At 36.5% G+C, this 14,916-nt stretch overlaps 1 protein-coding gene across 3 annotated transcripts in view; it reads right to left on the bottom strand.

Annotated features, from left to right (window-relative positions):
- The window catches only part of PRKN (parkin RBR E3 ubiquitin protein ligase), a 689,640-nt gene that overhangs the window by 367,487 nt on the left and 307,237 nt on the right, over nt 1-14,916 (bottom strand). For all 3 annotated transcript variants that reach the window (XM_064708670.1, XM_064708671.1, XM_064708669.1), the window contains exon 5: nt 11,830-11,913. In XM_064708670.1, coding sequence (XP_064564740.1) covers nt 11,830-11,913 — 84 coding nt within the window. The remainder of the gene's footprint in view (nt 1-11,829; nt 11,914-14,916) is intronic.

Genomic DNA, 14,916 nt, shown 5'->3' with positions numbered 1-14,916 from the left:
GCTATTTGATGATTACCCATCACATTAGCATGAACCATGAGAGACAGAGCCCATAATGTGTTGCAGCAGTTCCAATATGAATTACCTTGCAGCCCCTGGTGAGAGAAGCTCACAAGTAATGCCATTGACTGCATTATCTCACACCACCACATCCTATAAACAGTGCATGCCTATTCTAAACTCAGTTCTGATTTGTAAAAGATCAGCTAATTTCACAAGGTGCATGCACAGAAGCAGACAACACAAATTCAAATTTACAAACTGGTCCTAAATTAGTTACAGGCACAATTTCTTAGGAACAGCTAGACCAAAAATATAGTAGGCAATTGTTAATCAAAATCTAATGCCTTCAAATTTTAGAATCCCAGACCAGAACATTAAGCATGAAAACTATAGGTGGGAAACAGATTTAATGCCAAGGTAAATTTTACGGCAGCTTTTAGATCTAACAGAATGTCTCGCATAGTATGTCAGCCGGCAAATTGACACAGTTATTAAACAATCAGTAACAGTACTTGCCACATGTGAATGAAGAAATTGTGTTCTTGCATTGTAAATGCTGCCTGACATTTGAGGAGATTCCTCTGTACCCATACTGTACCCTAACAAAATCACCCTCATCTGATTAGATTGCTGATGTATGATTGCAGGAACATGTTGCATGGTTGAATGGAAATCCAAGGCTTCAATCATCAACAATGAATTTGCAACAGCTGCAGACAGTAACATGCTGTTTAAATGTCATGTGCAGTGAGCAACAAAAGATTCAGTCAAAGTGTTACTGAAATCCACTGAATTACAGAAAAACTGCCCCTGAACATGTTAGACACATTGACAAAGCACATGCAAAAATAAGTATCAAACAAGCTTCATTTGAAAGAAAATGTGGGTCTGATTTGTGAAACAAGTGACAGAGCAAATATGATAGAGTTTGGATCTAACTCTACTGAGTCTTGTTGATTTCCTTTCTTTGGTTTTCATATATTCTGTTTTGTCCATAGTTTTCAATTACTGCTTTCCCATTTGTTCAGGTCCCCAAATACCCCACCTGTTTCCTAAAACTTGATTAGAAAAAATACACGAATGGTATAATGGCCTCCAAATAATACATGGAAACAACATGGTCAACATTAAACAAAAATAGAATAACTGTAACACTGCTCTCACCACTAGGTTCAAGACCATATAATGGAAAAAAGACCTGCCAGTGACAGTCTCTCACACCTCCTTCCCATTGCAGCAGAATGCAACACACTGAATTCGGATTCCACCCACCTATTGTGTTCATGCTAGGTGTAGCTAAGACTTGGGATGGATGGATGAATGTCAATTGAAAAGAAATCACATAGATTGTAAGAAATATATTGGTCATATTTATCCTATCTCAATCTGATGATAACCATCTTCCATGAGAGATCTGTTGGTTACACACATTTCACCACATGAAATCATAGAGCAGTCCATTCAGCCTAGGATCTTGTGTTTAGTAGGAATTTAACAGTAGATGTCTAGAATATGTGGTAAAAACAATCAAAAATTGAAAATAGTACTTGCCAAAGACCTGTTCCTAATCTCCACCAATTTGTTGTTCAGAGACTTCATAAACCAGGAGTCTTTTCACTTTTAATAGTTCTCAATGGATTTTTCTTCCATTAGTTTGTCACTTTTTGAACACATAGCAACTTCCACACAATATCATGCTAGTGTGAGCTGAAGTTTAATTATGTAATGGGCAAACAGGAATCTCCCTGAGGTTGATTTGAACATTACAATAACAGGAAAAGGACACTGCATCAGGCTGAAATAGGATGTTATAATCATACCATATTAAGTTTCTACAACAGCCAACACAGCATCAGTACAGAATAGGAAGTTCCTTGCTGCAATGCATCGTCAGCACGTTTTTCAGGCATTTCTAGAAGTAAAATATCTTTAAAACATTAAAGGTGAATTTATGTTCCATTTTGGTTTGCAAATACAAAATCTACCTTTCAGCACCGTCGAAGTGATTATTTCAAGAATGATCCAGGATTTGGTCAGATGAACACAAGCTGTGTTCTGCTCACTGTCTCTAACACCAGACCCTTGATGCTGACAGTCTCACAGAGGATAAAGAAATGATAATTTATAAAAATTAACTTCTCTCAGTGAAACCAGGGGCATCAAACAAATTGAAGGAAAGCTGTTGGTTTGTTAGTACACAGTTATCAGTCTTTCCAATGGCTTTGGATTCCTACTACAGGACAAATTTTCCTACTACAGGACAAATTTTCACCTCACCTGGAACTGCCTCTCATCAAATGATGAAGCCTCTACACCATCTGAAGAATTTTACAAGAGCTCTATCATTGATGAAAATGCCAAGCTCTGTTCAAAACAACTGCTTATTTTTAAAAGGCAGTTGTGAAGGGCAATGAGAACCTAACAGCTGAGCACAATCACATAAATTGCTCATATAAGACAGAATAAAACACTGAAAACATGCTTAATGCTCATGTTTTCAAGCTAAGGTTTTCTGGAACGGAACTACAGATACAAAACCAAAACAAGCAACAAGGATAGTGATGGTGATGGTGTTTTTCTCTATTTGATAGTGTTAACAACTGAAGAATAACATCCAAAAGATCAAAGGATTTGTTTGAAAAAAATTATAATTTTCAACATTTTTTGTTCCATCTTTTACAAAAAAAATGGCATTTCCACACATGCAAATGAAAATGGTGGTATCAATACAGGAAAGATGAGCTAAATTTCCTGAGACCATTCAGCAAAGAGCAAAAATAACTGAGTTCCTTTGGGTTTGCCAGAATGTGTATGAAAATTTCAGCACAGAAAAAATATTAGCAATTTTCAAGCTAATAATGGGTTTTAATACAGACACAAATTGTGGCACACAAAAAAACCCAGTCAATATACTGTAGAAATATTGTGTTTACACTGATGAGGAGTGAATAAGTATTCACTTTTTTTTAATAAAAAAAGAGGACAGATCTTAATTATAAAAGCTTTAACTTATATTTCAAGATAAATTATTTAGCTTTCTGTCCCTGTATAGAATTAATTCTATTTTATAATTCAGTTTTTCACCTATCATTGATTTTTCTGAACTGAGAAGTAAAATAATAGAATTTCTTTATAAAGGAAAAAATTGATCTACTCCAGAATGAAGTTACTTTGAGAACAACTGTAAAAAAAAATCTAGTTATGGTTTCCTAAAGAAGAATCTGAGAAGAAATGTAGAGTTGACATAATTTGAAGCAAGAATGGAAAGAACCTCAAAACATATTAAAAAACAATGTTTTGTTTAAAACGTTTAATACCACAGTATTACCATGTTTAAATACCATGTTAAATCACCTGCTGTGTGTCTTTCTTCACAATCAAGCATTTGAAGTGAATATTTTTAATCTCTCTTTGCTATTAAGTATATCAATTTAAAGGCCTAACCAAAATCAGCAAAATACAAGCACAGCACTTTCACAGGTTATTCCAAACTCCCAAGGTATTGTTCTCAGCACTATTAATCTCTTTTTTACTCCTCATAAAATGCACTGATGGCTAAAAAACACACCCCCATTCAGAGAGGGTTTAAACTACAGAGCTTTACAGGAACACAACCACATCATGTCACCATTTAGGGCAACTTTAGATGAGGCAATTATCAGCATGGAAACCTGACACCAGCCTTACATACAATACATAGCTAATACGGTGCTTGATTAATAAAAGATGAATCAGTAATTAATGCCAATAAATGTGGACTATGGTAACCTGACTCTGTCAAACTAACCTGACACTTATATGAGATTACAAACTTAGCGGAACGTCATAATAGTGATATGGGAATTTACCCAGATTTATATGTAGCATTTGATACAGCACTGACATTTTGATTAAGAAACTAGAACACTATGGGACCAATGTTAGAGACATTTAACTGGTACGTTTCAAAATGTAATTTCCCACAGTGAAACATCCAATGTCTGGTTTTCAAGGTGACTTGCAGTGATCATCTCCTAGCCCTATGCTATTCAAAACATTTCTTAATGATCTGCATGAAGACATAAAGTAATTATTCATAAATATTATAGATGGCCCAAAATCTGAGGGAATGGGAGCAATGAAACCTAAAAGTCACTGACAAAGCCACATAAACAGCTCATCTGAGATCAAAAACATGATTTGGCATTTTAGAACAGCCAGAAATCAAGTCACACCCTTAGAAATAAGGGACATTCTGTCCAGTGAGGCAGCAACTTGAAAAGACTGAGATTTTTGGTAGATGATCAGCCATCAGGATGACATAGTAGTTAAATTAGTCTCATTAAACAGCTGAATATCAACACACGTAAGCAGAGAGTATCACTTTTGTGGTTTGCACCAGTGGCATCACTACTACTGTGCCATGGTTTTATTTCATTTGGTGAATGGACAGGTTTGTGAAGATAAACAGCTTTAAAAAATAATAAATAAAAAAAAATCTGAAATTATTTGCTTGCCCTCCTTGTATCACAAAATATAAAAGAAAAACTACAACAAGGAGTCTGGTCTTCTTGCTACTTGCATTTTTGCTTTAATTCTTTCACTTGCCACAATACTGAGCATGAAATAATAAAGCAGTTCTTAAATAGTAAAAGCAATGGTCAGAGAATCTGGTAAATATGAAAGTGTCTCAAATTTGTCTTGTATGGTATTAGAATAAATCTCCTCTTAAGAGAGTATCTCTCATATATGGAAAACTACGAGGAGTCAAGGACTATTTTTGTCTTCACTAGTAATGCTCCAGCCACCCTACTCAAATCACAGAAGGCAAAGGTACGGATCGGGAGAATGAAGAACTACCCACTGAGGGATATCAGATTTGAGACCATCTAAGGAACCTGAAGTTGCACAAGTCATGGGACCTGATGAGATGCATCCATGGGTCCTCAGGTGAATGAAGATTCTAAGCCATTATTCATCTTATTTGAGAAGTCATGGTAGTCCGGTGAAGCTCTCACTGACTGGACAAGGGTAACTACAACCCCCATTTTTAAAAAGGAAAAAATGAACTGCAGGCTAGTCAGTCACACCTCTGCCCCCAGCAGGGTTAGGGAGTGGATCTTCCTGGAAACTATACAAAGGCACATGGAAAATAAGGTGATGATAGTCAAAATGCCTTCACCGAGGGAAAATTGTGCCTGACAAATTTGGTGGCCTTCTGTGAAGAGGCCACAGTGGTGGTGGGTGAGGGAGGATTAACTGATGTCAGCTACGTGGACCTATGCAGAACATTTGATGCTGTCACACACAACATCTGTGTCTCTTTACTAGAGAGACATGGATTTGATGGATGGACCACTCAGTGGATAAGGAATTGACTGGATGGTTGCACTCAAAGAATTGTGTTTGATGTCTCAATTCCCAAGTGGAGATCAGCAATGAGTGGCTTTCCTCACAGCTTGGCACTGGGACTGGCATTATTTAACATCTTTACTGGCAACATGGACAGTGGGATTGAGCACACCTTTAGCATGCTTGCTGGTGACACCAAATTTTGTGACCCTGTTGACAGGCTGGAGGAAAGGGATGCCATCCAGAGGGGACACATCAGGCTTGAGAAAGGGGGCCCATGCACACTCCATGAAGTTCAACAAGGCCAGGTGCAAGATCCTACGCTTTGCAATCCCAAATACAAGCACAGGCTGGGAGGAGAATGGATTGAGAACAGCCCTGGTAAGGACTTGGCAGATGAGAAGATAACCCAGCAGTGTGTGCTCACAATCCAGAAAGCCACCTCTATCCTGGGCTGCATCCAAAGCAGCATGGCCAATAGGCCAAAAAGGAAGTTTTTCCCCCTCTACTCTGCCTTCATGATACCCCACTCAGAGCACTGCACAGGATCCCAGAACAGGAAGGTCATGGATTGTTGGAGCAGATCTAGCGCAGAGACAGTGCAATGATCAGTACCTGGAGCACCTCTCCTATGAAGACAAACTAAGAAACTGGGGGTTCTTCAGCCTGGAGAAGACTCTGAGGTGACATTAGAGCAGCCTTCCAGTTCCTGAAGGGGGCCTACAAGAATGGTGCAAAGGGACTTTGCGCAAGGGAATGTAGTGACAGAACACATAAACTGAGAGCACATAGGTTTAGATTAGAAATTAGGAACAAATTCTTCACTGTGAGGGTGGTGAGGAACTGGCACAGTTAGCCCCAAGAATCTGTGGATACTCCATCCCTGGAAGTGTTCAAGACCTGGTGGATGAGGCTCTGAGCCACCTGGTCTGGTGGAAGGTGTCCCTGCCCACAGTGAGGGGGTTGGAACAAGATGAACAGTGCCTTCCAACCAATGCCATACTAGAATTCTATGAAGACTGGATAAAGAAGGGGTCCCAATGGCTGAGGGAACTGAGATTGTTCAGCCTGAAGAAAGGGCTCGGGGTTACTGTGTTCTCTCTACAATTCCCTGTAAGGATATTGAAGCCAGGTGGGGGTCAGCCTCTTCTCCCAGGCAGCTGGTGACAGGACAAGGGAGCACAGCCTCAAGCTCTGCCAGAGGCAGCTCAAGTCGACATGGGGAAGAATTCCTTCACGGAAGGGGTTGTTAAGCATTGGAGCAGATTGTTGTGGCACTTAGTGCTATGGCCTAGTTGACAAGGCGGTGACTGGTCAAAGGTTAGACTGAAGACTTGCAAGTCTTTTCAAACTGAAATCATTCTGTGGTAAGAATCGTTGCATCAATTAAATATTTCTGAAGTAAGATATCTGGTATTTTAATTAGCACTCCTATTCCATCATACTTATTGTGATTTTTTCTAATAGCATACATTATCTGGACCACTCTCTTCTGCATAAGGCAAACTAACATGGATGGCACTGAAATCAATTGAAAATGCAAAGTCAAGAGGCTTCTTGATATTAAGAAACATTACAGAATTTTAAAAATTATTCATAGTAATATTATGACATTGAAAATATTATAATGGCTCCAGGGATGGACAGACATAGTACCTTTAACAATAATCATTGTACACAAAGAAAATGAATAAATGTATCAGATCTTTCCTGTAATATGTATTCATATTTTGATAACATCATTAAATTTACTACTTTGCTTGCGATACTTTAACTGCTACAGGATTTATTTCTATTCTCAACTAAAACAGAGGTCTGAGCTAATCAAAGCAAAATGAGATGAAAAATGAAACATATTTCATCTGAACAGTGATGTTTGAAAAGAATAGCTTTAGACACTTGAAAGAAAAAAATCATTTGGTAAGCTGTGTATTTAAAGCATACAAGCTGAACACTATTCCCTTGATTTATTAGTCCAAACTATTTCAGATGAGCTCAGGTTCCCTGAGGAACAGACTATGAAAGGAACACATAATATTGCTGTTCTCAGTGCCAAACCTAATGACAATAAACAAGCAAGGAAGGAAAAATAGGAGAAATGTTTAAAAATTTAAATATAGTAAATATTAAATTGCAAGATTCAAAAATCAGAGAATAAGAATAATAATAAGAAACTCTACATAATTATAATAATACAGTAAGAAAATATAATTATAATATAAATAATTATTATATATAATTATAATAATATAATAAGAAAATTGCATAATTAAACCAAACATGCTTCCTATGGCAATCATTTTGCTTTCAAACATACCCTACAACAATGAGACTATTGTATAGTTGAATTGAACCGTTTAAAATTACATATAATGGCCAATACTAAACATTAAAAAAAAAGTGACCAAACTTGCAATATAAATCTTTGCCTTGGGCTTACTATAGAGTTTGAGATTACTATAGAGTTTGAGATTACTATACAGTTTGATAAGAAGGGTGTGCTGATATTTAAGAAAATCCAGAAGTTCACAGAAATCCTTGTGCTTGTTTTAGAAATGGTTTGTTGAATCCTAGCATGTTTCAATAACTGGAGCAGAGATAAAAATGCTATTCAGTTATGATGACAGCTGATGCCATCTTCAGAAACAAAGAATTCAAGGTAACAGTGGTGATATATATCAAATGGGAAGAGAAGTACATTTCTATTTCTATTACAGAGATTTTCATTTTTCCTATTCCCAATGGCTTAAGCCATATCTGACCTATAATCCTCTTTAACCCTTTCATTATTTCTGAGATTTTCAAGTCTACAGCAACTCTTTTTTGCACATCAAATGAGAATCCCAAGAACACATGCAGAACGTTAATACTTTTTCCACAGGTTTCTAAAGTTCAAAAAGGTTTGCCTTACACTGTGCCCTGGGGACATGGAAATGTCTTTCAGAAACTGATGCATATTCACTGGACTGAGGAACTAATGTGGAGCTGATTCCTATGAAACCACCACTTTAGTGGTTTATGGTGGCATTAATCTCTGTCTCACCATAAAAAGACACATTATTTCTGTGGTTCTTGATGAGTTTTAAAAAGCACGAGCCTACATGAGGAAGCAAATACAATAGCATTTTTACATACAGGAGTAGAAAAAGTCCTTAATCAAAAATTCACTTCAATGGATGATAAACAGAAAATATTCTGTCTGAGAGACAAAGAACTGTAAAAGTCTAACAAGAACACTCCTTCAGTAATATTTCATTTGAATAAGGAAAGGCTAAATAAATAGCTTAGTTTTACATGTATTCTGGTCACTTGCGAAGATGAGCATGAATCCTCAAAAATGGTATCAAATACACTTGGGACCAGTTTTAGTGGTGGTCTAGGCAGTGCTAGGTTAACAGTTGGACTTGATTATCTAAATCATTCTGTTCTAGGCAGTAACAAAAACACTCATATAAGAAGAGCGTCTGTAAGTTCACAGAACCACACCTGTTTCCAAGCACACCTGCACAGGTACATACAATGTTTCTGGCTGGAACTGTTTGAGACAGATACCAAAAGTACAATGTTCTCTTTCATTTAATGAATGGTCCTAGTTTGTGAAAGTGTTTGAAAGATTGATTGCAATCCACATTTAAAACAGCTAAAGTTGACTCTTCCATTTTCGAATTACTATAGTTAAAGTTTTTTATAAAAGTGGCTTTTCTACAATTGCAGCAACATAAGTGTTCACAGGAACTTCATCTTTTTGAAGCTGCAGAAGTTCAGACTGATTCTGATAGACTGTAATTAACATGAAAAACCCCACAGTGACCTCTGCTTGGGAGCACATTGGAGCACATATCAAATCACAGTGCACTTAACATTAAGATAATCATTATATCTTCTACAAATCATTAGAAATTTTATTTAACTGAAATGAAATTTGATTGTCATTATTTTCTTATATAGTCAATTATTTTATTTACATTTTTGCAACCAAAAGAATTAAAGTCTGTGGTTCTGTCAAGAGACTAATTTCATACCAAAATACATTCAAACTAGTATTTTGGGGGAAAACACATTACCTTATGGTTTTTTATGTTGCAAATTGGTGCTTACAAAAATTGAAAATTGACAAAAAATCAATTTTTAACTGAAACATGTCTTGGGAGAGAAATAATGGAGTAAATTTTTCCCCCTTAAACAACAGTATTTGCAGTTTGTTGATAACTCACAACCAACAGCCTTAAAGCTTCTTAATTGCATTTCATGGTAAAAAAGCACATACTTTGTGGAACTATTTAAGAGACATAACTACACAAATGCAAAAATAAGTACTTAATAATAAAACGTGACCCCATATTCCAAAGATAGTAACAGGAAAGAAAAGCCTAGAGGTTTTAACCCATGATTTAGTTAAGGTTATTTTTATTCTGTTCCAAACAGTTAGTCTGTTTTATCAGAGCAGAAAAGAACACCAAATCCGTGGAAACACTTCGGGATCTCTATTATTTCTCACTTGGAGCAAGACACAAACCAAAAATCTTAGTGATTTAAGCCTTTGAAATGGAAGATTTCCCAGAAAGTAAAGATGTGTTTTCACAGTGATTGAGGCCAAAGAAAAGCAAACCATCCCAAAACACAAGAAAGATATCTTTCAGCAACCAGAGGATCTGAACAAGCCATCAATTCAAATATCTGATTCAGGGTTACCTACCTACTGGATAGTTAGGTAAAAGAAGTTAAATGCACTCAAGTGCTTAGTTGTTCTTGACTAAATTGATATTGCTGGAAATTCTGGTTGAAAAATCATAAAAATTAGGAGTGTTCTTGCACCTCAGTTTGCTTCAGTTCTAAAACTGTTAGAGTGGTTTGTAGCTGATAAAGGGAAAATGTGTCAGGTTGGAAATAAAAGAAAAGCACATTTCTCCAGTAACAGACTCATGCCTGTAGTCCAGGTTGTCTCAAACTGCATTAGCAACATGTCTGTCTAATATAGGATGTCTTCTGAAATTTGTTCAGTGATGCCTTACTGAAAGATAACACTGATCCTTGGCTCTGCTAAGTTTGCAGCTTGCCAGAGGAATTGACAGCAACTGGAGTCATGGGGCTTAGTTGACTGAGTATTGGTTGTTTGCCACAGCATTTGATTTTAGCATTATGATCAGTGGGTTTTTTTCTTCTCTCTCGACCAAGATGGCATTTTGTTTAATTTTCTGCTTTTACAAAATAAGAACTGATTCAATGAGGGAACGGGTTGTAGTTCAGGAGGGAGGGTTTCCAAAAGTGTCATTATTTCACTACTTTTTTCACAGATACGCTGGATAACAAAAGCTGTAAGTTGGCAGCTGCAAGTCAGTCAGGTATATTCTGCCAATAGGTGACAAAACTGGGAATTGTACTGCCAAGAGAAGAGCATTTGAATGTCTAACACCTGCCACTTTCAAGATCATGGTCTTTGTGGGTCCCTTCCAGCCCAGGACATTGTGATTCCTGGGTGGCTCAATCAAACACTGCTACAGCAAGGTGCACACCAAGAAGCAGAAGATCAGAGGCTGCCAGACCTCAGTTTCTGTTGGCTGCACATGGACTCAACTATAAATCCCATGCTATTAAAACAACCATTTAGTATCTAAAGTTAGATAAAAATATTTTCTGGCACCATCTATGGCCAAGCAGGAGACACCTATGGAACTGTAAGGACACACCACTTCACAACTGTCTTGTTAGGGAAGACAAGGAGAAGGTTACACCAGAGCAGGTGAGCACCTCTGGAAAAAGCTGTTTGTATGGCTCCAATTTACAAATCATTGATGAATAGAATCTTTTCATATGTGGGAAATTCAAGTTTACCTTTAAAGCCTATGTCCTGAAGGAACACTCAAACAAAGCTTTTTCCTGAGAAGGAATTATCTCTAAGGCTTTAGCGTTAGATGCTAGAAATATCTAATACATATGAAGATACAAGTATACATACATAATGTTTTGAAAAATCTCTATTAATAATTTGATAAACCTATGCTCCTTTTTACTTAGTCTTTTCACTTAAGAAACAAAGGAAGAAACAAGATGTGGGAGAAAAACTGCAAAGTGATCATCATGAAGAACCTACTCCTGTGGGCAAAGCCCAATATGTAAGTTCTGATATGCACTATGACATGGAAATTTGAAGCTTTCAAGGTAAAGACATACATAATAATTATAAAATGAGCATTGACAGAAACAATTATTACTTCCCACATTTAACCTTTGCATACTTGAAAATCTAAGAGTTATACTTCAGTGCAAAAGATGAAATAAAATTATTTCCTCCTTCATTCCAAAGAGCACCCGACCAAAATTCCTCCCTTTTGCAAGACATCAGAGGTTTATTATCTAATGCTGAACAGCTCTATTGAAGTGTGCCATACCTGTCTCTTCACAGTCAGTGCTGAAATTCTAACATGGTTAAAACTGTTACAAAGAATTATGCTTATGAGCACCCACAGTATGTGGAGAAACGTGACAAAATCTTACCGCTACATTCCCATTGCACCCTTGGGACTGGCAAACACCTCCTATTCTGTTGGGAATTAGCACATCATCCCAGCAAGATGGGCCCTACAAAATAAAACCAAAGCACACAAAGATTATAATATACTTCATAAATAAACATATAAAACGTGCCTTTGTTGCTGCTTTTCCTACTCTCTTTTATGTTTCTTTTATGTTTTAGCTAAACAGTTTTATCATGATTACACTGAGAGATCATTCAGGTTATATAACAATATTCACCAGTAAAGCCCAGTCACAAACAGGACATGTGGTCCCTCCACCCTAAGGTCAGTGCTGTGGACAGGCATCATTAGTAGGTTACATTTTCTCAGTTAAAGACAGGTACTGAGTTAATCATAATTAAAAAGCTACAAAGACTCATTCCCTTGTTCAACACTGTTTACACATGGGCCTGCAGTTCACTAAGGAGAAAAGGGAAGAAAGATAACAGCTGGAAGTAGAATAGACCATTAGAAAAACTGTAAATAGATTTCTTGGCTGTAGATAAAGCCTTTACTTAACTGTAATAAAACATAATGAAATTATTAATAGAGAATTGTAATTAGATCTACATTAACTTCAATATTTATAGTCATTATTAAAGAAACTTAAAAATCCCCAACCCCCCACAACAAAACAATATAAAAGCCAGAAAAAAACAGACAGAAAATCCTTATCAAACTTTACAGTGACTTCTTGAATACACGCAGTTCATTTATGAGTATATTAAGAAGCAGAAAAAAAAATAAGGATAGCAAATCATCAATATTTCACAATTGCAAAATAATGTGATTAACAGGATGATCTGCCAAAGAAGAAAATATATATATATATATATATACACACATACCATATATAGGAATATTTATAAAAACATTTTGCATCACAAAAGATTGACACTTGTATGCTTTCTCTTTTTATAATTATTTCACACCAATTAATATTTAATTTACAGACAACAAAATTAATCTCAGCAATAGATTTGAAGTTTACAGGCATCCACATACATAGTAAAAACAAACAACTGAAGTATAAAAAATGAAAACATTTGATACTTGGATTACTCAGTGTTTGGGATAGAATCAGTGCCCAGAAAATAGCAGAAAATCTTAAACCAGAGGAGAAATTATGGCAGTCAAGACATTGACCACATTAGTGAAATTAGTGCCTACTTCAAACACCATGAATTATAAAGTAATCCAGTGTCACATCTACATCCAATTCCTTTCAGGCACTTCAGCATTGTGTGGGCACAGCTGAAATGATTTTAGAATTCTCTTAGTCGTGTGAACTTAGGCTGGATCAACATTTTATAACTATCTAGAAAGCTGAGTAAAACAACTTGGTCTTCACTGAGCTCCACTCTCTAACGTCATCTAGCTGAAATGCTGGCACATGTAAATTGAATTGCAGGCATTCACAGGGGTGACAAATCATAGTTTTGGGTCCTTGGGTGAACACAGCTGGAGTGGAGTTAGTATAAAGTAATAACACTTGATATTGGGGGGGGGAGGGGGGAAAGGAGAGAGGGGGCACGACCTTGAATTAATGATTTAAAACATCTGAAAAATAAAGCTTGCCTCCAATTAATTATTGCAGTGAATTTTCACCTCTCATGAAATTTTAGCATTCCAGAAAATTTGCAGGAAGAACAATAAGGCCGCCTTGAGACGCTGCACAAAGAACTACCTTCTTTTAATTGCTTTCAACTCAGTAGTTACAAATTTTATTTGATGCCCCCCATTTTTTTATTTTTCCCCATGCTTCCAAAGATTGAACAGATCTCTAGCATTCCTTCCACAGCAGTTTACTTTTCAGAAAAGAAAGTAATCTACCTTCTCATCCCTCATATAGGTGCTGTTCCTTATCTCTTATTTTTTATCTTTTAATAGCTTTTTCAGCTCTGTCATTTTGGAATATAAGGAACATCATACAATACACATGACTTACATGTTGGACCAGTGAATAGGAAGATGATGTCTACCAACTTGCTCAAGTCCTCCTAAACACTTATTTAAATGTAATTTACTTTGCTGAGGTTTACTAAGCACCAAGGCAGTATTTTGGTGGAGCTATCTATCAGAGCTCCTGGACTACACTGCTACATATAACATATGTCAAAATCTGGGTTTTTTTCCCCAGTGCACATCCCTTAAAAATGACATATGTTAGATTTCAACTGCCGTTTCAAAGCAGTTGTAATGTGCATCCCAAGGTCCACAGAGAGGTTCCCAGTAGGTACTTTCTAGGTTCTCCCATACTGAACCCATCTGCTTGCTTCCAAGGATGAACCAGCTATATGCCTCAGTCTCCAAGTTTATGGCAATCACCTAACGGACCTTCTGCTCCTGTTATAGTTTAAATGGACTCAGCAGCAGTTTTTTCTGCTGTTTGCAGGTAAGATACTTCAGCAGTTTTGCCCACCAAATTGTATTTTTATATTTAAAGTGCTGGAATTAATTTTTTTTGCTTTCTAGTAGTTTAGTTATCATTCTTCTGTTCTTCATTAGTAACATTATAAACCAGGTCTCCCTTCTCTTTGCAGCTCTTTGATCAACTTTTCCATAACATAACCTGATAGCATCCAGAAGTTTATTCTTGGGATTGTGATTTGACATGCTACTCACATAATATACATTAAAGTAATATAAATACCCCATTATGACAGTTTTTCCTACACTTTCAAAATTTTGCTTGCAATCATTATCTGGTCCCACAGTTGTTATAGGGAGTCATATTTTTCCCTCCTTTTGAGTCCTGGAATTTTAATTCATGAGGATGACATCTAACTCACTGACTTGATAAAGACAACCAAGACTAACAAGTTAATGTCTGATTAACAGCTATACTACTTCTTTCATAGTCTTATTTATTAACACACTTTTATTAAAATACTTATTTTTCCAAATTTGAGGAATTCAATAGTTGCTGTTTTTGGCTAATCCTTACATGATTTCCATTTGGGAAGAGGATATTAAAAAAGAAGGATGAGAAATAAGAAGTAAGTGTGCTTTATAAAACTTGGGATCTAAGAAGGGATAGGGATAGGGGAGAACACTCATTTGAATA

This window comes from Zonotrichia leucophrys, chromosome 3 (assembly GCF_028769735.1).
Source record: "Zonotrichia leucophrys gambelii isolate GWCS_2022_RI chromosome 3, RI_Zleu_2.0, whole genome shotgun sequence".
Lineage (NCBI taxonomy): Eukaryota > Metazoa > Chordata > Aves > Passeriformes > Passerellidae > Zonotrichia > Zonotrichia leucophrys.
This window is presented reverse-complemented; position numbering and strand designations above follow the sequence as displayed.